Consider the following 24,026-nt stretch of genomic DNA (forward strand, 5'->3'; position numbering starts at 1 on the left):
GTCAAAATGTAATGTGTCTAATGTATAACACAATTGAGATAGACGCATAATGCAATTTATAATATAATACGATTATATAACAGGAGAGTGGAGGCTTAGGTCTAGTTGCTCACGCGTGCCGGTTACAAACTGAAAATAGTGAGAGTCCAGACCAATTCGACGAATGAGCTTTCTCGATACTTACCAGTGTCAGCCTAGCATACAAAAATTTAAATCTTTTGGGATTGGAAAGGTTTGGTTTCCTCTTAAATAAGATGGCGGTTGTTTTAAGAGGCTGTCAACACCCAATGTCCTTGAAATTGATGTTACTTAAACAGTTTTTTAAGAAAGACTATTTGTTTTAGTCAAGTAAGAAAAAAATATGTTCATATTAATTATATTTCAAAGACCGTGGTTGTACTCGATACATGATTGAACGAAATCGGCTCGATAGAAAATAATTGCAAAGATTGGTCTTAAAATCACAATTAAACGGTTTTATGTCTTTATTGTTTTAACTTATGGGTCTGCAATTAAAATCACAATTTCAAAACATTTATATCTAAGCCGCTATTGAGTAAAATATTACACTAATAATCCACTTTTTTTATTTAAATATTTTTCTTATTATTGGCCCAGGCCCAGTAACATGCGACAGTGCTATCTCATTTACTTCGATACAAATAGACAGTGTGCGCGCTTTAGGTATTGACAGCCTCTTAACAACCAGATTTCGATTGGTTGTAGAGCAGATTCCAAGCTTCTTTATGATGCTATCAAAATATTATGGTTGAGAGTTACCTGGTCGAGGTTGCCTGGGCAGTGTGAAGGTGTGCGTGGGTCAGACCCAGTACTGGTTGCGGCGTAGCATGGGGTTCGCCGGGGCTACCCCTGGTGCCCTTATCGGGTACGCGGTTTCGCTGGCTTCGTAGCTGCTCCAGTCTTCCGCCTGTGGAACGAAATAGTTATTTGTACAACAAGAGAGCAAAGTTTGATATTTCTTCGAGTGCTTATTTTGAGTCCCGTGCAAGCGAAAGATTCTCTATATTTAGAATCATGAGCGCAGAAGGGACTCAAAAGCGCAAGAGATGTAAAAACTTTGATCTCGAGTAGTACACAAAAAATTTCATGACACCAGTGTGAACATATTTGAAAGGTAAAAATAGAACCTGAAAAAATGTAATCCGTCGTCATCACTATTTCACTCATGTTTTCTTAGGGTATTCTAACAATTAAGTTTAATTACCGCAGTAAAACATAAAACAAAACGAAAGAAATTCCAATAAAATAATACGGAAATAATGAAATAACGAACATCAATTGGAACTGTCAATTCCAAATATCCGACAACTTTTTTTTGTAAAAAAAAACTTTGTAATATACGGTCCGAATGGCGGATACAACTATTTGTCAACTATAGTGATCATTAAAAGTCGAATTATTTACTATGCGTAACAATTGCGTATTTTTTAAGTTCATTGTTTTGATTGTATAATAAAATACGTAAAATATGGTGTTTTTATTAAATTTTAAACTTTTATTTCATTAATTAATTATTACGAATGCAGACTCGTAGGGTGTTTAGGAACGATGCGGTCTGACTTATTCGGGGGTTTAATATAAACCGTCAATATAACGTTGATTACGTATGCACTTATTTTTGTCTCTTTCTTTTTGATAATGACGTGAAAGGGACAAAGACAATAGAATCCAAATATTTCGAACTTGTATTAGGCCCCACACGTTGAAATGACATTCGAATATAAAGGGCACTTGAATGTTATTTTGTCTCGCTCAGTGAGCAAAATGCGATTTTGCTCACTTGTTTTTAAGCAGAAAATTACCCTTGTTCCAGCTGCTGACGTGAAAACATATTATACCTAAAGCGAAGTTCGATAGAAATTAAAAATAACGTAAACAAACCATATTACCTTTATTACTTCGTAATCTCGCGCTTTTTTAGGACAACCATGAACTTATGGCAACTGTTTATATTGATATCTATTTAGTCAGTACAAATCGACTTTACACGTACGGGTAATTTACATTCACGAAAAACTCATATAAATCAAATAATTGTGTCCTCACGGGTAAGGTTTTTCCTAACTGCACATAAACTTAAGTAAAGTATAACAGATCTAAACTCCCATTTCCTCCCGCAGACGCTCCGGCAGTGGAATGAGCTTCCTATCGAGGTTTTCCCGAGGGTCTACAGTATAGGGTTCTTCAAAGAAGGTTTTTTCATCACACTTGCTCGAAAAAGATCTTATTTCATGCAGGTGTACCTATATTGTTCCCCCGGGAGTTATGAATTGTTAAAAAAAGCTATAACTCCCTAGGAAGTTATAACTTTTTCTTTAACTAATTTAAACGAATTACCTAGGTATAAATAAGTTTTATTTTTTAAATATTAACGTTTATAATTAAGTATTTATGTTCATGTTTAAAACTATTTAATTTGATTAATTTAATAGCTGTTTGAAATACTTTTACACAATTTTCAATTGTGGCTGAATGTCGGATAGGTCTGTGCCTTCGATGCCTAACCTGTCAAAAAATGACAATATGGCGGACGAATGTTTGAAATGTCACCATATTTAAGAATGATTTCACTTAAAATTTAGTTTTTTCTTCGCAAGTGTGATGATAAACATTGTATGTAACTCCGGGGGTAAGAATATTGTTACTCGAGTCTTTAATTCACTCCACCCTGCGGCTGTCGTGAATATATAATAGACTCTCGTGCAATATTTCACTCATCCCCCTCGTTGCACAATGTACTCTACATAACTACTATTAAAGAGTCGTCAACGGGCATGTAACACCTCTGGAGTTGTAGGCGTCCATAGGCGACGGTAACCGCTTAACATAAGGCGGCTCGTATGCTTATTTGGCACTGTCGTGGTATAAAAAAAAATCTACTCAATAAAACATGTTTTCAGCAAATAGGCCATAAGGGGCACCTTTACATGTCATTTTACAAGCAATAAAAATAACCAAAAATTACAAAGTACAATTACAAATATGAAATATTAAATACTTCATTAGAGATGAAGAAAAACTATAACAAAAAAATACAAACAGACAATTTCTAAAACTCTTTAGAAACGTAAGTCTCCAAGTGGCAGAGCTAAAATATATATATTAAAAAAGCGGCCAAGTGCGAGTCGGACTCGCCCATGAAGGGTTCCGTACCATTTATGACGTATTAAAAAAACTACTTACTAGATCTGGTTCAAACCAATTTTCGTTGGAAGTTTGCATGGTAATGTATATCATATATTTTTTTTAGATTGTTCATTTCGTTATTTTAGAAGTTACAGGGGGGGGGGGGGGACACTTTTTTTCACTTTGGAAGTGTCTCTCGCGCAAACTATTCAGTTTAGAAAAAAATGATATTAGAAACCTAAATATCATTTTTGAAGACCTATCCTTAGATACCCCACACGTATGGGTTTGATGAAAAATTTTTTTTTTTTAATTTTTATGACGTATTAAAAAAAACTACTTACTAGATCTCGTTCGAACCAATTTTCGGTCGAAGTTTGCATGGCAATGTATATCATATATTTTTTTAGATTTTTCATTCTGTTATTTTAGAAGTTACGGGGGGGGGGGGGACACTTTTTACCACTTTGGAAGTGTCTCTCGCGCAAACTATTCAGTTTAGAAAAAAATTATATTAGAAACCTCAATATCATTTTTAAAGACCTATCCATAGATACCCCACACGTATGGGTTTGATGAAAAAAGATTTTTTGAGTTTCAGTTCTAAGTATGGGGAACCCCCAAAATTTATTGTTTTTTTTTCTATTTTTGTGTAAACATCATAATGCGGTTCATAGAATACATCTACTTACCAAGTTTGAACAGTATAGCTTTTATAGTTTCGGAAAAAAGTGGCTGTGACAGAATCGGACAGACAGACGGACATGACGAATCTATAAGGGTTCCGTTTTTTGCCATTTGGCTACGGAACCCTAAAAAACGATCATCAAATTATCCTTAGAGATGTAAAAGGTCTCTAAGACTTGTTGTATATGTATATATATATAGTCACTTACGTCTGTGTGGTCTTCGGTGCCGTAGGGGTACCTCGCGTTGAGGTCGGGGAGCGCCGCGTCGGCCAGCGGCGTCACTTTGCAGGCCACGCTGCCGCCCGACGGCAGCGGCGTGCTGGCGCCTGTGTGCACCGACTGCTCCGATGACACGTATCTAAATAATACATTTAGACCATATTAATTAGAATCATATGTACTGTTAAATAAGTTTGTTTAATTTACAGTGTGTTACTTTGTAACTATAATAAAAAAATAAAAAAATATTATAGGACATTATTACACAAATTGACTAAGTCCCACAGTAAGCTCAATAAGGCTTGTGTTGAGGGTACTTACGACATAATAATAAGAGATGTATTTTATGATTATAATGAATAATGATATAGTCAGATATATTTGTCATCACAACGTCAATTTATTGTTAATGTAAATTATAATGTCACTCAAAGAAGTTATGTACTGCTCAGTTGTGTGGTTTGACGTCATCAGCACTAAAAGTTCGAGTCCCATTTATAATCATAAGCTATTGTTTTCACTGTAGCTCTTTCAGCTTTAAAAAACGTAACACAACCTTCTGTTTTGCATAAAATAGCATTGAAAGGGTCAAAGATCCACATATAGACTCGGTCACGGCATTTATTACTCCTAGTTTGTGTGGCAAGTCCTGAGTTTTATTAGTCTCCGCACTTCACACCCACCTCTTTATGGGTGGCGTGGGATGCGCCGGAGAAGGCATGAGATGGTCGGGCGGGCGCGGCAGCGGGATGGGGGCCACGGCGCCCTGGCTCTGGCCGTGCGCCTTGGCTCGCGCGCGGCGGTCGCTGGCCAGGCAGCGGCGGCACCGCACCAGCGCCAGCAGCACAAGCATGGCCAGCACCACGCCCGAGAGGGCCATCAGGATCGTCAGGTAGTACGACGCTGAATCGCCGTTCGCCACCTGGATCTCAGTTCGTGTAAGACCATCAAAAATATAAAAAAGCAAATTACATAAATACAAAGTATGACATAATTTTGAATCAGCTCGTCAGTCTTTATATGCAATTAATATCATTACTAATATAGAATCAGTTGTAATAACTAAGAAACAGTATTATTAATTTATTAACTTACGGGTACCCCCTCGTGACTCTCAGGATCATTAGGCCCAGGCAAGTTCTTTTTCGATTTGCTCCCAATGAATATTTTAACTTCGCCTGCGGCCGGCTGGAATATCGTCGCCGCCAGTAAGAATCGGAAACTGTCCTCCTTGCCGACCAGCTCCTGCGATCTCTTCTTGGTCACGTAGTAAATGACCCCCGCTTTGATATCCTCGTGCGTAAAGTACGGAACTTCTCTTTCCCTCGCACTTGTATTTCCTCCAGAACTTCTAATTATATTCTTGACAGTACCATGTTTAGGTTTACTTAAGATGGTATAGATTGGATTACTTCCAGTCAACTTGGCTAGACCGGTGGCGTCCATATTGCTCAGAGTTATTCTCGACTTATCACCTTCGACTTTTATATCTTTCAAAGCCATCAGAGGCTGAACCAAAACATTTATTGTGAAAGGGTTTGTGGAATTACTGTTGTGGATGTATGCAATAAGGTCGAAGCTGTCACTAGCTGCGGTCATATCGTTCTGCATATAAATGACCACCTTATCCATCAAATCCCTATGGGAAAAGTAGGTGACTGGATTCCTGCCCACGTATATCATGCCGTGAAGAGGTTGTCTAGTAATATTGTACCACACTTTGTACTTTTTGGCGTTGGTTTCGATATATATTTGCTCGGTGGTCACTGTTGCAACATTAGAGCCTTGTTGTAATAATACTGGATGCAATGTAGACGCGTTTAGTGATACCGGCAACACGTCAATCGTGAATATCTTATACATAGGTTTGAACTGTCCGTCCCATACCCTAAAGTAGAAAGTGGCCGTTTGAAGCATGCCAGAATGCTCATAGATTACGCGTCCATTGTTGATATCATCTTGAGTGAATTTATTTATTGATTGTGCGTCATCAATGCTCAAATTCTTGTCCATCATGACGATCCTCCCTTGAGTGGGACCGCTTATAATGTCGTAAAGTATGCCAGTGGAACTAGTGTCAGCGTCCTCGGTAATCAAATCTTTTTTAGTGATTGTATAATTCTCACCCTGTACCACCTGTATTTGCGGCGTTTCGGTCAAAAGTCTAAAAGGTTGGTCGTTGATTGGAATAATATGAATAGTAATAGTGACATTACACAGGAGAACATACTCAGGTAGAAGAAAGAGGGACATTTCTATTTTGTCTTGTGTAGTGTCGGAATCGTCGTGTTGGTAAAGGACGGCGCCAGCCTCGAGCTGTGCCTGCGTCAGCGACGACACGGCCGGCTGCAGCGTGCCGTGCGCCGGCTGCGACCACTGCGCCTCCACCTGAGGCTGTCTCAGCCCCGCTTGACTCTCCAGGTATACTATTACGTTCGTAACGTTCACTTTGATGGGAACTTTATCACCCTCGTTCACCTTAATCTGAGGTATATGAACATATTTAGCCAAGCCTCCGGAAGATACCGATATATCGATGTTGAAAACTTGATCTGTTATCGGTTTAGCTAGGGCGGCTTCAACCGTAAATATAAAAGAGTCGTTCGTGTGCAGATCTGAAAAAGGATGTGTATGTTCATAGTAGACAAGGGTGTTATTGACGTCTTCCTGTGTAAACTGCTTGATGGATCTGTGGTGGCTGTCTTCACTGAGCATAATCAGTCTGCCGAGAGATGGTGTTCTGTCTATTTTATAGACAATTGTTCTGGTGTAATCTGAGCATTTAGCCATCAGCAAATAATTGTTTAACGGTTCTCTCATTAGAGGGAAAACCCGAAGATTATGCTTTCTGATAAGTTTCAAAGATACCGATTTTGTTGTAATTAGAAACGTTATTTTAGACAGTTCGTGTAGTCCGTCTGTAACGTTGAAGATCATTTTGCCTTTAGAGCCATCTGCAACAGATAAAACAACCTTATATAGTATATTTAATAGTAACCCTTCGAAACTTGCATTTTATTTCATGTAATATTTTAAAAAATATATATATTTCCAACAACTCAAACATGACGTGTGCCACCGGAAGAATAGAGAAATAAGTAACATAGAGTGCTCACTCCATACATCAGTTTTGGTACCTAAACGATTATTATCTTCGTAGTCGACATCTAGCGTCGAGTAGCGGAATCATCAGTACTGCTACTTGACAATAGATGTTGCGACGAACGAAAAGTCTAATGCTCGACAATTTTTAGCTAATATTATAACCGGATTATTCGGAACTCTATTTTCAACTCCTCCTGCTTGTAATATCAATTGTAAATTGTTGAGAAATACAATTTTCACCAGTCACAACATTTGAGACATCTATTGTCAATTAGCAGAACTGATAATTCCGCTACCCGATGCTAGATGTCGACTACGAAGATAATAATCGTTTTGGTACCCAAACTGATGCCTGAAGGGATAACAATGATAAAAATGTAATGCACTTACTTTTGTGGACGAAAACCACATTTCCGTTATCAATATCAGCCTGAGTGAAACGTGTGACAGGCTCGTGGATATTCCCCTTCATAGCAATATGCCCAGAAACTATATCAACCACAATTATTGTAACATTTTCTAGTGGCGTATCGATGTCGTTCACATCTGTAAATAAAACAAAGAAGTAGTTTAGGTTCGGTTACTTGCAATAATAATAAGTCGGGGGAAAAGTCTTTTGTATATTATAGAGAAATTTAGGACATTTGTTTACATAGTTTATTTACATTTAGTTATAACATATATGTGCCATTTTGTTCGGTAACTTGCCACATTGCAGGTAGTGACATTATTACATTGCTGTAGAAAGTTTGGCACTTCTGCTCAAAAAAATGCAACAATACAGGTCGATTCGCAAGAGCTGGCACGAATGGAATGAATTATCGAATGAAAATATCTGTGTGTATCACATTAACCAATAAAATGGTGGCTCTGGCTGTATACAGATACAGGTGTCACTCATACAATGAAAGTTTCGTTCATTCCATTCGTCACACCCAAATATCTAGCTTTTTTGTATACACAAACTTTTTCGACTTTAAAACTGTTTATAGTCAACACCTGTTTTAAAGTAGAAAAAGTTCTCTTGAGCTACGTTGTAACTACTAATATGTTGTAATGGAGGATTTTTCGATTTATCCGTAACAGGACGCGGAGCTTCATAGTTGACATCAAAATTCTCGGACTTAAAACGCTTGAACCAATATTTTGCTACTCTTACTGGCACTGCATTAAGTTCATATTATTATACAATTACATAACAATTTTTATCACGGCATGATTGTGTCGCATTTTTCCCTTTTGTGAAATAAAGTTCAACCATGTATGGAACTTCTTCTATACGTATATTCACTCTTGGCGGACAGAAAAACAATAGAAACATGGCGGCGAGCATTTATTATTTTTATTCCTGTAAAAGTAATCTTTTTAATGGTAACATTAATTATAGAGTACAATAATTAAAGAGTTTTTAATACAACTTTACACCTATAATAGAACAGTACCTGGGCGACCGAGCTTTGCTCGGTTATAACTATTTATTGTAATATGGTGGTGTATAGGTAATAATCTTAACTACATTTTTTTACTTAATTAAACTTGTCTAAAACAATAAAAAATAAAAAAATATGTATAAACTTGAATATATATAAAAAAAAAAAAAACAAAAGTTAGCCACCGGTCGAGATTCGAACTGGGTTGCGTGACAGTCATGCACGTAGCGAATATCGAAATTTTCGAACGGGAATAGAATGCCCGACATGTGAACGAGTTCATATGTTGTTGATGTAATCCACTTACACAGCTCGTTCCTAGTAAACGTGAAGGTGCCGCCCTCCCAGACACAGAGCCCGGTGTTGGCGGCCACGATGGGCGTCTCGTCGTTGACCGGCGCGATGCTCACGCGCACCACGAACGGCTCGCTCTCCTTGTTGCTCTCCGTCGCCGCCGCCAGCTTGAACGAGTCCGACGACTCCTCCGAACCGTCGTTTACATACTGTCAATAACGTATTACTGATCAATCTTATATTTTCTGAATGTACTAAAACTTAATTGAAGGTTTAACCCCAGTTTCTTTCACCAAGGAACGTGCAAGAGCCCAATGCGAAAACAGGGCCCATCCTCAAGACTTACGTCCCTTACAGCCTTAGCTTTTAGCAAAAATACCCTTTGCAAAATATGTCCAGGGTTAGAAATAATGTTTCTTGAGATACAAGACTAAAAAGACTTATAGTTCTATAGATTCTAGTCCTATTGTTTTATAGTTTCACTATGCCTTGGTTTTTCTGTGATGCTGTGTTACTTATTTGAGTAATAAAATAAATAAAATTGAGGAGAGAGCCATTAAGAAAACGTGTTTTGCGAAAGGTACAAAGGGATGTCTAAGAGTTTATAATGAATGACCATAATATGGTATCCAAAAGAGTAATTAAATATTAGTGTAAATCAGAAAAATAAAACCATATAAAATGTTGTAAAGCATACCTGAATATTTCCAGAATTAAGTTTAAGAACAGGCAGTAAAGTCAATTCCTGGTCGCCCATCAAAATCTTTCCATATTTGGGTTTTTCAAGTACCTTATATGCCACCACTTTTCCTCTGTAGTACTCTGTTATCGTGCGGAACATTTCTGGCTTAATACTGATGGCTTCTCCTTCGACAACGGTCAAATTAGACACCGTCACGTAAAAATGTTCTGGAATAATTATGATATTCAATTCGACATTCCTCAACCATACGATGCCATTAGTGACGTCCATTACGATCTTATCCCTAGTGCGGTTGACGCCAGACTGCATGTACACCAGGCGGTTGCCATTGATGATCGACTGGTCGAACACGGTCGTGTGTGCCGGCTCATCGTTCGAGGTCTCCACCTCAACCACACCAGGAGTTGCGGTGATTTCCAGCCAGCCATGATACGGACCTTGAGTTATTTGGAAAATTATGTTCGACGGTTCGATTTGTGGATGCATGACCTGTTGAAAATTTTATCACATTAGTATGACTATAAGTTTTACTCAACATGACCATTTAATGTATATTTTTCAACTCCTCTACTGTTATCTGACATTTATACAGTGATTAACACTAATATAAGAACATACATAATAGGTTTGATGAAGTCTATATTGTCTATTCCTCATAACAGACTAACCTAACCTAACAAAATCAAAATTAATAGTTTTCATCTAAACTAATTTCACTACTAATGTCATCACCCTCTAGTGAACGTCAATTTAAAACAAAGTTCACCATAGACATTTTTTGTCATTTTTAAAATTAATTTTGCATTTTATTTAAGTCAGTAGTCGTAGAAAAAGTATGGTATGCAACGTTGTTGCGCAACACACGCCATTAGCCTTTTTTGACCCTTTTTAACCGACTTCCAAATTTCAAAAGGAGGAGGTTATCAATTGGGGTTTTTTTTAAATGTTTGTTAATTCATAACTCCCGTCATTTCTGTACCGATATTGAAAATATATTTGTTTGAATTTATATGTATAGAGATTGGTCCCTTTTTGTCAAAACTCAGTTCTGATGATTTGAAACTCACTTCAAACTGCTTATGATGATCAGAATGGAACTCTTCAACGACGCTTAGTACACGTTTGGCGATTTGTCCTCTTCGCTGTGTTTGTTAAGCAAATTAGATTTTCAAGACAAATTTTTGTCAAATTCGAGTTCTGACTATGGGGTCCATGAGGAATCGAGGGAATTCCTCAAATGTTAAAGGCATATATATACAGTGAATTTAGTATTTTCATCAACACATTAAGTATTTACATTTGTAGAAGTGGCATTTGATGAAGTGGAACTGCTGATGATGAACAGAACGGAACTTTTAAACGACGCATAGTCACGTTTGGCGTTTTGTTCTCTTCGCATGTTTGTCAAGCAGTTAGGTTTTCAAGGCACATTTATATCAAGCTTGAGTTCTGATGATGGATTCTATCAGGAATTGAGGGTAGTTCTCAACTCTTTTAAGCATACTTATAGTAAGTGAGTAAATATTCGTTATTGTACACCATACAGTTAAAAATAGACAGGAAATGAAAAAAACATTTAAAAGTAGGTAACAACAGGCGGTATTATCGCTAAGAAGCGATCTCTTCCAGACAACCTTTGGGTAGCAGGAAACTATGAGCTTACAACATTGAACGTGTATCGTGCAGTAGGTAGGTGCAGGGTTATAGCAATTTTATTATTATCAAACTTTGCTAAAGAAAACGCACAGCCTCAGTAGTATATTTTTCAATTATGATGTCAAAAAATTCTCTGAACATCGCAATTACAAACTTGATCATAATCTAAATGTAAAAACAGTTCCACAGGTAAGATATAAATAAATAAATAAATATAGGACATTATTACCCAAATTGACTAAGTCCCACAGTAAGCTCAATAAGGCTTGTGTTGAGGGTACTTAGACAACAATATATATAATATTTATAAATACTAGAAAAAACCCATGACTCAGGAACAAATATCCATGCTCATCACACGAATAAATGCCCTTACCAGGATTTGAACCCGGGACCATCAGCTTCATAGGCAGGGTCACTACCTACTAGGCCAGACAGGTGGTCAAATAAATAAATGACACGCGATTTTCGAAAAATTCAAACGTAGTACCGTACCGACAAGTTTTGCTTGACTAATGGACTAATTAGGCGTAGGCTTGGCGACGCTGTCTTTTTATAATCTTTCACCGGTCTCCCTCATTGAAGTCAGGTTTTTTTTCTTAAAAATTATTATACAACGGTTGCATAAAATACTATGGAAAATTAAAATGAAAATATATATTTCAGACACCAGACATATGTTGGTTTACAACATTATGTTAGTAATAATAAGATTTAAATATATACCTATGTTAGTAAAAAGTATAGTGCTAATTGGATCGAATATGCATAGACATCCAATGAGTGATAAGAGGGCTATTCACCCTATTACTCTACCTCCAAGACATCCCTGGTGATGTTGACACTTGTAGATTCCTCGACTACCAGAGGTCGGTTAGTTGTTACTTTAAGCGGCTCCCAGTAACTTGATGGGAATATTTTAATTGGATATGTCCCTTCACCCCAGGCTTCCAGACACTTGACTTTAAACCTTGAACAGGAACAATTAATTTAATTTAAAATGAACAACTCAGTAGCGTTATAAAAATTGTAATGCCGTATTCTAATCGAATTGATGAGCTCGCGTTTCTCGCGATTCTCGCGTTTCGTGTGATTGTGATCACAGTGAAAAATGTATGGTCACAATAGGTATTATTTTAAGCAAAACGTACGAGATTGCAAGTGAGGTATGTACCTGAACTGGTCGGCAGGAGTCCTGGGCTCGCGGTGGCGGTAGGCCACGCGGCCGGCAGCCACGTCCAGCTGCGAGAACGTCACCGCGCCCTGCCCCTCCCCGACCTCGATGGCGCCGTGTTTCGGCTCCAGCGTCACCTCGTACCGTATGTCTTCTTCCAAACAGTTCATGTTTGTATCCACTTGCATATCCCTCGTCGTAATTACAACCGCTTTACCGTTTTCAACTATTGATCCGTTTGTGGGGTACATTCGAATAAACGGTGGCGATGCTTGAATCTCAAGATTTCCATTCACGTCAAATAAACCGTCCGATATCCAAAATGCCATCTTACCATACTCTTTACCTTGATGTTTGAATAGAACAAGGTTTTTATTAATATCATCCTGGGAGAATTGAGCAATGAGTTCCGCGGGGTTATCGGCTCTGTATATACCTCCGTTTGGAGGGTCTTTAGTGAATCTTTGGATCGTGTAGATGATATCGGCCGGCTTCGTATCCAAGTCAGCGTCAGTGTAGCTCAGGTCCCTGGCCGTGATGAGGCGGGCGCCTCCGTGTACAATGTGAAACACTTTATCGTTCGCCCTCACTGGGCTGTTGTCGTTCTTAAGTATTATATCGATGTGAAATACCCCTACATACTGAAAATCTTCGGGTTCAGGACTGAGCGCCATAAAGTGAAAAGAATCGTGTCTACTTTCGGAATCATCGTGTGAGTAGTAAACCCTATCTGAATTCAATTCCTTTAAAGTGAAATAAGTGGTGTTATCTCTTAATATTTTTAAGCTTTCGCTTATTACTTCGATTTTTCCATGTCGCGGCAAATGGGTTATATTGAAAACAAGATTTGTAACAGAGTCCGTTCGGAAATTTAAATGAGTAGCAGGTATGACCATTCTAGAACCTTCCATAACCTGCAGTCGTTCTAAAGTCGTATGTACACGCCCCAACGAATGCTCCGAGGTTGAGTAGGCTGGTGTGTGTCGGATCGTCATTACTCCAGTGATGTTCTCGCACTCGGTGGCTCCAACTACAAATGAGAATTCGTCTTGGATGTGAGAGTATGCACGTCTATGTAGGCGGTACCACAGCTGGTCGGTGTCGATATGTTGCTGAGTAAACGTGCTGTGTGTTTGCAGATGGTACTTCCCAGAAGACAGGTGCAGTATGCCATACTTAGGCGACTTAAGTATCGTATAAATAATTCGATCACTCGGTAGGCCAATTGGCTTCGTCTTGAATTTCAAATGCTGCGCCGAAATGAACGCTTCTCTGGTATTGTTTAACACCAGTTCTTCATTAATCGATTGGTAAAGATCAAGTTTGATGAAAGTAAGTCGAAAGTCGTACAAAGTGTTCGTTCGAATCGTGCCCACCGAAGCTTTAAACTGTCGAAATCAAAAATATGGGGTTAGCGCGTAAGTTTTAATGGCAAGGAAACGAAAAGATACATTTTTACTTAACGGGTAAATAAAAAAAATAAAACGGGTACCTTGAATTCGTCGTGGGAAGGGTTTCCGAGCAGATGCATGTACCGAACGCGGCGGAAGGTGACCATCTCACTCGTGAACGAGTCCACTGTCTGCCACGTGCCGTCCAGAACTCGCAGCCTCTCTATCACTCCAAACTGAGGCGGTTTTACTATGTCATACCTACAACATTAAATGTTAATACCTAAACGTGAACGTCATAGCTTATTTGTACAGTCGCCATCAAATATATCGGAGCGGTCCATGTGCCCAAAAATATCTGAACACGCTCTCTAGCGCCTTGACGATAGAGAGCGATTTTTGAGCACCTTGGCCGCTCCGATATATCTGATGGCGACTGTACTGCAAATTAATGTTGAATTCTGACGTTTCTCTTCTTAAACTAGAATTTTTTGAAGAAGATAACGATAGATTTACAAAGCATATCACAGAGAAGAGGACATATTCCAAGCTAGACAAGCAATATAGTCTGTTAGATAAATAGGCAATAACTTACTTGACTTGCACATTGCTCTCGTCAGCATTAGTGGTGAATGTCAGATTATCAGCCGTGATAATAGCGTACGAGTTGTGCACCAGTTGCAGTCCAGTGTTGTTTATTAAGCGAACTTGGAGGGGCACTATTGATATGCGCAAAATCGCCGGACCGCTAGTTTCTATGCCGTCTGAGACCTGTGAATGAATACAAAACTTTAATAAAGCGTGTTCATCATTAAATTTAAATAACCGTGGTTCATATGTTCAAATGACACTTTTGGAATTTATTACCCAAGTTTTTTTTTTTCACTTTGTGATTGCAGCTCTACAACAAGAAGTACTTGTCTTAAGAAGTCAACAATGTGAATATAAACATACCTGTAACGTGACTTTCAAAGATGTTTTGTTCAGTTGTCTCTCATTGTTCGAGCCGTGGACGTACGAGATCACTCCAGAGTCAATATCTTGTTGTGTGAAGGAGTCAACTGGTTGTCCGGACATCTCAATGTGCCCACTGAAATATGGATATATTAGATATTGTTAATGATTAAATTAAATGTATTATTTTAGCAGTTTAGTAATCAAATACATAGTTTTGAGTGCAGATGATTTCGGGGACGTAATCAGCAATATTTTTTCCGTTTTGTAAATAAGTCATTTAAAAAAAAAACTTTTAATGATATATTTCACAGATGACCCGTTACCAACTGTTGGGCACACCGCAACATATATGGAATATTATTATAAATAGGTATTATCACTAAGTGCCTATTATAATGTTCCAATTTACCTCTGCAATTCATTTTTTCCGTGCAACACAGTGTATAGCAGATCCTCCGGCGGTGTGTCAGGGTCCTCCGCTTTTAGAATATCTGAAGTTATTACTTTACGCGTTCCCTGAAATTGAAAATGCACTCAGTACATTGTCAATAATTCGTTATTTATCGCAGACTATTATAAGCAGACGTGTTTATTTAAGGATTGTTATAAGCATATTACCGTCGTTGCGTTCGTTGTGATCGTCAAAAAAAAACCTTAAATATAGATTTCAGCGAATAATTTTGACTTTCAGAAATCGAGGACATGTGTAACGTATATTAATAAGAGAAAAATGCGCTCTTAATATTTATGTTAATGTTGCCACATTGACATTTATCAAAAGAGTAATGGCAGCTTTGTGACCAAGAACTGTGTAAGATTATCCCCTTTATTTTATTATAAATTTTCAAATCACAATCCGATTTTTATTTGGATACCGACTCTTTGCAATATTCATTTAATGTTGTTTGTAGCTAGAATTCGTAATTATTCTGCTCTGACTGTTGTTTTTCCAGTTATATTCAAGCATTAAAAGCAGGAATTAATATAATCCTAGTTAAGAGCATGCGTTATGAATAGTCAAAATTTAAGTCTACAGCATTCTTGTACTTACACTGAACTGTTAATGCGGCGTGCTTTTGCACAGTAGCTCAACAATCATGCAACTACGCAAAGCAAAATTAACCAACTAAAAGACTATTTCAAATTAGATTGGTGGGTTAAATTACACTTCTGGGATTAAAAATGTATGCGAATGCTATACAGTTTAAAAAAACACAGAACACTGAAGCAGCAGGAGCACTCTGAAAAAAAAAACAAAACTTAAAATAACCTCCATTTAAAAATCAAGAAAAAAATATGAATACCACACAAAACGCATCTGTCACTAATGTAATAATATTAAATAGTATACACCTTACATATACCTAAAATTCTTAGAACAATATTTGTGTTTATGACATTTTTTTCAATAAGATTCCACATACGCCCTTTCGCATAACTCATCAATGATGAGTCATCATCAAAATATAATGTCTATAATATGTTTTTCAAGTGATTTTAAAATTCGCTCTACTTGTATTTATGTTTATATATTTTATTGCTTACGACTAGCAACAGTTGTGACATTTTTAACCTGAGCTAAGTGTCATCCCTTTTGATACTGAAATAATAAAGCGTTTCAACAACGAGAGTTTTCTTAAGAGATTCAACAACATTTCTATGCTCGCTTTAGTTCGAGTTATCGCGTGTGTTTGAAGAACTGCAGATAGGTACAAGTTATTAGGTATTTAGACGATATTTCTCAAGAAATACACATGCATGGGTTATGGTTATTGAGCTACTAAAATAAACTAAACATTCTGCAAAAAGAATGTATCTACTGAAATGCTGTAATTATGACTTTTCGTGTACATAATTATATTTTAGCCCACCTGTGTCAGTCTTAATACTTTCGCTGGAAGCAAATTGAGGACCGGAGGGTCGTTGACCGGAGTGACGTTGACATGTAAAACGAAAGTATTCCATCCTTGTAAGTAGCTTGGTAGAGTAAATTTAGTCTCTGGAATAAGTTCCATGTCAAGTACAATTGAATCTTGATGATTTTCCGAACCGTCATGAACATACCTCACCTGCAAATACGACAATAAGATTAAGCAGGCAATAGAATTAATAAGCTACCGTGTTAGCATTAATGAAAGTTGAGTATATTAAGTTAATTGCTATAGAAACAATGTAAAATCTGGATATTGATTTACGAACTTGGTAGCACAAAATAGATAATAAAAGCATATACAAGGTACAGAATTATCACAAACTACCTAACAAAGCCGATGTTTTGTTAGGTAGTTTTAACCTTTTGACCGCCAAAGACGTCAAATGACGCGCGCGGCTACAGCCCAATATCAGCCTTCATGCGTACCAACAAGGTTCACGATTACGCGCCGCGTGCGATAGGCGTGGCGTTCAAAAGGTTAAGTGACGAGAGCCGGGCGAGCGTGACAAATCGGGTGATATACTTGTACCACTGTTTGTGGTATATAATCAAGAACAATACTAATATTACAAACTATTAATATAACAAATATTTTATTTTAAAAGATGCATTACAAAACATTAAAATAAATACTTTTCTATTGTTTGACCTTTTTAGTACAACTTGAATTATGTTAGATACGCACCTTGTCTCTTGACAAATTCATGAGTGTAAAGTATTGCTTCATTTTGCCATCACCATCGAGATAATTAGAATACTGCGGAGAGTTCCTTTGCAGAGATAAGTCGTTAGCTATCCTTCCGTGTTGCGGGGACTGGGATAGATGAAACACAACCCCCGACGGGCGCACGCCGTACTTGTGGTGGTCCAACACCACGTCGATGTTCTGCGTCGTGATGACTGCGACTCCGCCTTCCAGCACTGTTAGAGGATACAGTGCTACCAGTTCCAGTTCACTGCTGGACTTTGAGAATACCTAATGAAAAAAAAAACATACACATTTTTTTGACACAACTTATTTATTTAAATGTAATATAATAAAATTACATATACACAATTTTGTGCACTATTTAAGGTTAGGTGGAGTAAGAGAAACATTTGTAGGGAAAAGGGGGTTAAATGATAACTTTATCTTAAAAATGGTACCTAGAAGGACTTTCTTCATACAGTTTCTCTTACCTTACCACCTTACCTTAACTACCTTATCTATTTATTACGCATATTTCTTAAATGTTAAATAGTTCTTAAGGGTAACATTTAACAAATTTTTTTTTAACCCTCTTGCCTTGAAATTCTCGCAACACTTAAGATTCCACTTCTCGAACCACTCGGTACGCTCGTGGTTCAATTTTGGAATCTTGCGCTTGCTCGGGTATCAATATTAGCACGAACGGTTAAACAACAACTTTGCTCCCTTGTAAAACACAAAAATTTTAACCACACCAACACGAGGAAAATACTAACTATATACTAAATACCAAAAAAAATCAAAACTAATCAAATTCAACTCAAAGTAATAAAAAATGTATCATTCAAAATCATCATTCAAAAGTCATTTCTGCCAGCTAACATAAGGAAACAAGTCAAAATTTGCATCTGATTACTTTGCCCCACATGTGGATAAAATGCAACTTTCTCATTCGTTTTTGAACAATCAAGAGGGCCTTTACCAGTTGGTGTGGTGGAAATTATTTTACTGAAGTCCGACTTACACACGACCAGATTGTTTTTAATAGTCGTAAAGCAGTATTTGTTTATTTAACTCATAATCACTCTCATCTCATTATTAGTTGTGCCATTAATTACGAATGTTGAGTTTCTATGACAGCAGCTAAGACCAAAGAGCATATTATAATCACTACATTGCTAAGATGATCAAGAAAAGTATGTACAGTGAGCTGCAGAAAAAAGCTACTCCCTGCATACAAAGTTTGTCGCAAAGAAGTTAGCGAATGTTAGTACTGACTGTATCTACTCAACAAACAAACGGCGGATATACATTTTAGTTTCCTTCCTGGATTAAAAGTTAAGGGTACTGCCGTATTCTCAAAAACAAGTATCTAACTTAATCTAGGAATTAAGCAGGCTAGCGAATTGGCCCGTGCCACAGGCCCGTCTGAGACACAACCGAAAAGGCAGAAAGACAACCTCCAGGGTAACAATTACCTTGTACTTTTCGGCATAGTCAGGGTTAATGCACAGGTCAGAGCCGCATTTACAAGTGAAGTGATCGACGCCATGCTGCTCGCACACCGCCTGCGGCACGCAGGGAGGGTTGGCGGGGCTGGCGTGGCACGGGTACCACCAAATGCATTTAGGGCTCACGCCGTAGGTGACCACGGAGTTTGGCAGTCCGTATATTTTATCATCAACCTCTATCGGTTTTATGCAACCCTGTAAGACAAGAATAATGAATTAAAACTTTGGTTTCATGCTCGTCTACACTGGCTGTTTAGTGCGCGAGGATATTGCCTCGAGCGTATGCTCGCTCTGTATGGACCCGCCTAATGGGTAAAAGGAGAAGAATCAAAACGAGAATTCAACTGTCATCTAAGATGTAGTTAATATTTCCAAGAAACATTGGTAGCTTTTTTATAAATATGGGAAATTGGAGGTGTTAAAGCAAATATTTATACTATTAAGAGTTTACCATTATGCTGGAATCGGCTGCTTTGATTCCTTTAGCGAAAGCCCTCTGTCGCTTATCGGTTTCGATTCCACCAAGATAGAATGAGTCAGACAGGTCTAAATACCGGGTACCTCCACTTTCGATTCTTGTACTCATTGCTATGTTGTCCACAGAGAGCTGTAATTTTTAATTTGAGTAAAATGATTTCATAATAACATTAAATGTTAACAAAACATTACTTAGATGATCACTGTAATTAGTATGTTTTCCTAAAGACTTTGTGCAACGTCCATTTAAGAGCATAATAAGTCGGAAGATAATTCTTACTAATAAAATGGTAATACTAGTAATCTAACGAATTCGCAATGCATTAAGGCCTGCGCAAACCGACGAAACGCAGCGCAGATCACCGAGGAGGATTAACTCCGCGCAACGCACACCGATGAAGTAAAATCCCTCGCGATACAGCACTACGCCAAACCTTCGGTTTCGGCAAAAAAAAAACATGTTTCGATCGGACGCTAGAAGTAATGTAAACGGTTCGATCCCGTCCAGCATTGGTGTCGGTCACTGGACTGGAATGCCACTGGAATAGATGTCAAGAAGGCATAAAGTGACTAGTGTGCACGAGCTTTCCCCTCTCGCAGCTCCCCTACCCCGGCGCACTCGGGAGGCCACGGCGCATACCGGAGAATGCCGCGGTATGCCGGCGCCTACCACCGCAGAATCCTCTAACGTGCTCCTGGATGCCACGGAGTAACAATCCTCCGTGATGTTCCGAGGTCGGTTTCAGAGCATTCAGATTTATACCTGAATGACTGTAATGGAAATAGGAAAGAATATAAAGCGATACATTCACATTGAAGTGGCACCTTGGCGTATTTAAAGTGATCTGCGCTGCGCTCCGCCGGTTTGCGCAGGACTTTACACTGTGCTCTTTAAGTACGGTTATATTATTCTTATATTATTAAACTGGATAATAATACTAAAAATCACAATACTCAAAACCAAAATAAATAGAGGAATATACGACAGCGAATAAGTCAACAATTGTACCTACGCACATGCTAAATAACAATAGTATTTTCAGAAATACTTGACGAGAATTTTGTTAGATCAGTGAAAAAATAACAAATTTTACAGTTGAAGAGTTGAGGTTAATCTAACAAAAGTTAGATTTAGACTTACACTGAGTAAGCGATTTCGAATATAGACTTGCCCAGGAAATAGAATAGGAGTGAGGGTTGAGTCATCAAACCACACTCGTTGGCACTTGGCTAGTATATCTTCCATCAGGTATACTTAGGTAAGAAAATACCTTCGCAATGCAGCAGACCGCAAAAGCGATATAATTTATTTATGGGACTACTACGGCAATAACTACATAAACACATAGACTAACATTCATACAATAATATGCCCCCAGGGCAGCATGTGGCAAGCTGTATGGTTAGTGACATCCCTTGAGTCAAATTCCTCCGAAAGTCGGTCATGCCCCTTTTTCCGACTTCATTCTTTACTACTACTAACTTTGTTCACCATTTTAATGGAACAGCCATTATAAGATCCAGCAGATTTCCACATCATCGCTGAAGTATTTCCCATAAACATACCAGTTGCCCATAGCTTTGCAGACTTTACAGCCCCTCTTATAACAATGACAAGTGAAGATGCTATTGACAAAAGCTTTAGCATATAAGGGACAAAATGAAACATAAAAAGAACAATGCAAATAACTGAGTCATTAGTAGCTTCTTCTAAGGTATTAAGCCCAGGCAGTTCTACATAATCTTCCTTGGATCCATCCAATGTACAAATTAATTTAAATTGCAATTAACTAAGTTAATTTCTTCATAAAATTTCGCATTGCATAAAAACTTAAAAGTACTTGAAACAGAACTAAATGAATTTTATTTTCAGTCACACAGTCTTAAAAAACCGGCCAAGAGCATGTCAGGCCATACTCAGTGAAGGGCTCCGTATATAGTTACACCTCTGTCACAGTAGTCTCCCTTGAATGGGGGCTATTATTCAGCATTATGTACAGTCAGCAAAATGTAGTACCTTCGCGGTGCTTCGACTTTATACTAAGAGGGGAAGACTTTTTCGAGAACTCAAAAACAGCTTAACCAATCCTCTATAGTTTTTCATTGAAATATTTTACTAAGCTGATTTTTTTCATATTTTTTGGACCCATATTTTTGAAAGACCTATCCAACGATGTCTCACAAGGGTTGAAGGGGAAAAAAAAATCTCCACTCTACGTGTAGAGGAGGCACCCTAAAAAATTATTTCAAGTTTCTATTCTACTATTTTGTCTGCATGATATCCATTCCAAATTGCATCTTTCAAGCACTAACTACCACGGAGTAAAGCCGCAGAAGGACGGACAGACAGACATGTATAAGGATTCCTTATTGACTATGGAACTTTAAAAAGAAGAAATTGAATAACATAGGTACCTCTATTAGTGAAGGATTAAATAACAAATGTATTTTATGCCACTGTCCATCGCTGACTCTCACAGTGTGTATGATTTGTCCACGCGCCATTTTAACTCTGACCACTCCATCAAGTATTTCAACACCAAGAAAATCAGACACTGAGCCTCTCCCACCTCCAGGATTATAAAGAATTATAGCATTAGGTGTTATTGTCTTGAATTCAATCTGCCATCTGAAAAATAATATTTATTATGATCCAATACTTATCAATTCCATTTTATAAAGTTTGAATGAGGTCTATGCTGATGCTGAAACTAAACTAGTCTTAGCTAGGAGTTTGAGCATAAAGATAATTTCATTAAAATCACCACTTTAAATTACACCAAGTTAAAGCTTAAAATATACAAACCTCCCTCCAGCCCTAGAATTGATCTTGGGTAGTATAAGATAGGCGCCTTCATCAATGAAGCTAATGTCTGAGTTAATGTCTGCATCGAATTCAGGTGCACAGTTCCAAGTGACGCCCTCTACATGCACTGAGGCACTGCGACTTCTAGCTTTTTCTATTATTTTAACTCCATTATAAAACACCTGTTGAAAATATATCAAAACTAAAGGTATAATGCCACATGAATACAGTAACATAAACATTAAAATTATAACATTTAATCTACTATAATAGTACATTACAATACAATTGTGAAAAATAGGAATTTCTCAAGGAGTGGTGATAAATTGAGTGGTGACATGACCAATGAGACTGTTTTAACCCTTTTCCAGGACGCACTAATCTACAAGGATTTTCCAAAAAAAAACAAATATATTCCAATTAATCCAGCTTTGACAATTCATTTGAAGGAAAGTCTCATTTTCCGAAAGTGCAATCTAATTTGAACCTTAAATCGGAATACTAAAGTTGAAATTCTATTGGCGCGTATGTGGACGATAAATAGAGTTAAATCGTCACGAGTTGAAATTACCTATTTGCACATGTATCTACAATGTTTTAGAATATGTATGGCCCTTTAAATTTTCAAGAGAGTTACGTAATGTACTATTTATTGCATTAGTGAGGTAAAGCAGCACCATATGTACTGTAAAGTTTAAGTTTATTCAGATTTAAAGCCACAAAATAATACTCACATCCTCCATGCACCCCCGGAAGTTTTCCATATGGCCCAGGAACAGTTCAGAGAAATCACCTTGCCCTCCCAGAAATACTCCGAAGTGTATGTTCAATTCAAAGAATCTTCCTGGTAGTCTTTTTCTTACAGTAGTATCATCAACCTTCAAAAATGTTTATCATTAATGATCAGGGACCATACATGGCCAGGCATGTGTTGATGCAAAAATGATGTAGTTCAGGACATACAGCAGGTTGTTTTATATGCCACAAATTGAGATAACTAATCTGTTGACGCTTAGAAATTTAGTGCTTGATATGTAAAAGGCACTCTTAAAAAATATGTATTATTTCATAAACTAACAATAAGTGACAATACAATGAAAAAGTTGGTTAGACATTCCACACTGATTGTCAAGTATCTTAATTGATTAACTAAAGAGGTTGTACAAATGATAAATTGTTCCAAAAAGACTATTTGGAATCATACTCTATGTAGCGTGACATCATTTTTCTGTCTTTTAGTGATTAAGTAATTTACTATCTTAAAAATGTAATTTAATTGTCTTTATTTTTCTGACGTTAAAGTACTAGTAAACAAAGTTACCTTCATAGTTAGATTAGCTTCCCTCCTGATGATGCTAACATGGTGCCATTGAGAGTCGTTCAGGAATATTCCTTTAGGAGAAGACAGTTCACTTTCACCAGCACCCAGGTTTATGTGCAACTTTATTCTCCCACTCTCTAGCTTGATCTAAAAAAAAAACACATTAATATGGTTGGCAATTTCCTTGCAAAATTTAATCCATAATGTAATCCATAAATTTAAGAAATATTTTTAGGGTCATTCCCTATATGGATCAAAAAGACAGAATATGCAACAAATATGATTGATGCAAAAAACATATGATAATATCATACACATAAAAAAGGGTGTTTGGTACCCACCATGCAATAATCGGTTTTTCCTGCAGCCAGGAGCAACAATGCATCTGATAGATGTGTTCGAAACCGAAAACTGATGTCTGTGACACCCTTTGCTTCTTGAAGAGGGTATGTTATAAAGCTAGCTCCGTAGAAAGATGCTGAAACATTTATGAGCAAATTATTATTCAAAATAATCAAAAAAGAA

The 24,026-nt window shown here is 37.5% G+C and overlaps 1 protein-coding gene across 1 annotated transcript in view; it reads right to left on the bottom strand.

Annotated features, from left to right (window-relative positions):
• The window catches only part of LOC133527186 (chondroitin sulfate proteoglycan 4), a 32,559-nt gene that overhangs the window by 7,860 nt on the left and 673 nt on the right, over positions 1 to 24,026 (bottom strand). Inside the window, exons 2-23 of the mRNA XM_061864086.1 lie at positions 23,843 to 23,979; positions 23,502 to 23,648; positions 22,915 to 23,058; positions 22,181 to 22,362; positions 21,790 to 22,003; positions 19,349 to 19,504; positions 18,865 to 19,092; positions 17,384 to 17,674; positions 16,637 to 16,834; positions 15,175 to 15,281; positions 14,763 to 14,898; positions 14,404 to 14,579; positions 13,910 to 14,069; positions 12,418 to 13,805; positions 12,060 to 12,213; positions 9,582 to 10,076; positions 8,898 to 9,093; positions 7,551 to 7,706; positions 5,151 to 7,009; positions 4,739 to 4,977; positions 4,044 to 4,194; positions 781 to 928 (exon numbers count right to left, since the gene is read on the bottom strand). Coding sequence (XP_061720070.1) covers positions 821 to 928; positions 4,044 to 4,194; positions 4,739 to 4,977; positions 5,151 to 7,009; positions 7,551 to 7,706; positions 8,898 to 9,093; positions 9,582 to 10,076; positions 12,060 to 12,213; positions 12,418 to 13,805; positions 13,910 to 14,069; positions 14,404 to 14,579; positions 14,763 to 14,898; positions 15,175 to 15,281; positions 16,637 to 16,834; positions 17,384 to 17,674; positions 18,865 to 19,092; positions 19,349 to 19,504; positions 21,790 to 22,003; positions 22,181 to 22,362; positions 22,915 to 23,058; positions 23,502 to 23,648; positions 23,843 to 23,979 — 7,022 coding nt within the window. The 3' untranslated portion in view covers positions 781 to 820. The remainder of the gene's footprint in view (positions 1 to 780; positions 929 to 4,043; positions 4,195 to 4,738; positions 4,978 to 5,150; positions 7,010 to 7,550; positions 7,707 to 8,897; positions 9,094 to 9,581; positions 10,077 to 12,059; positions 12,214 to 12,417; positions 13,806 to 13,909; positions 14,070 to 14,403; positions 14,580 to 14,762; positions 14,899 to 15,174; positions 15,282 to 16,636; positions 16,835 to 17,383; positions 17,675 to 18,864; positions 19,093 to 19,348; positions 19,505 to 21,789; positions 22,004 to 22,180; positions 22,363 to 22,914; positions 23,059 to 23,501; positions 23,649 to 23,842; positions 23,980 to 24,026) is intronic.

The sequence above is a fragment of the Cydia pomonella genome, chromosome 1 (genome assembly GCF_033807575.1).
Source record: "Cydia pomonella isolate Wapato2018A chromosome 1, ilCydPomo1, whole genome shotgun sequence".
Taxonomy (NCBI): Eukaryota; Metazoa; Arthropoda; class Insecta; order Lepidoptera; family Tortricidae; genus Cydia; species Cydia pomonella.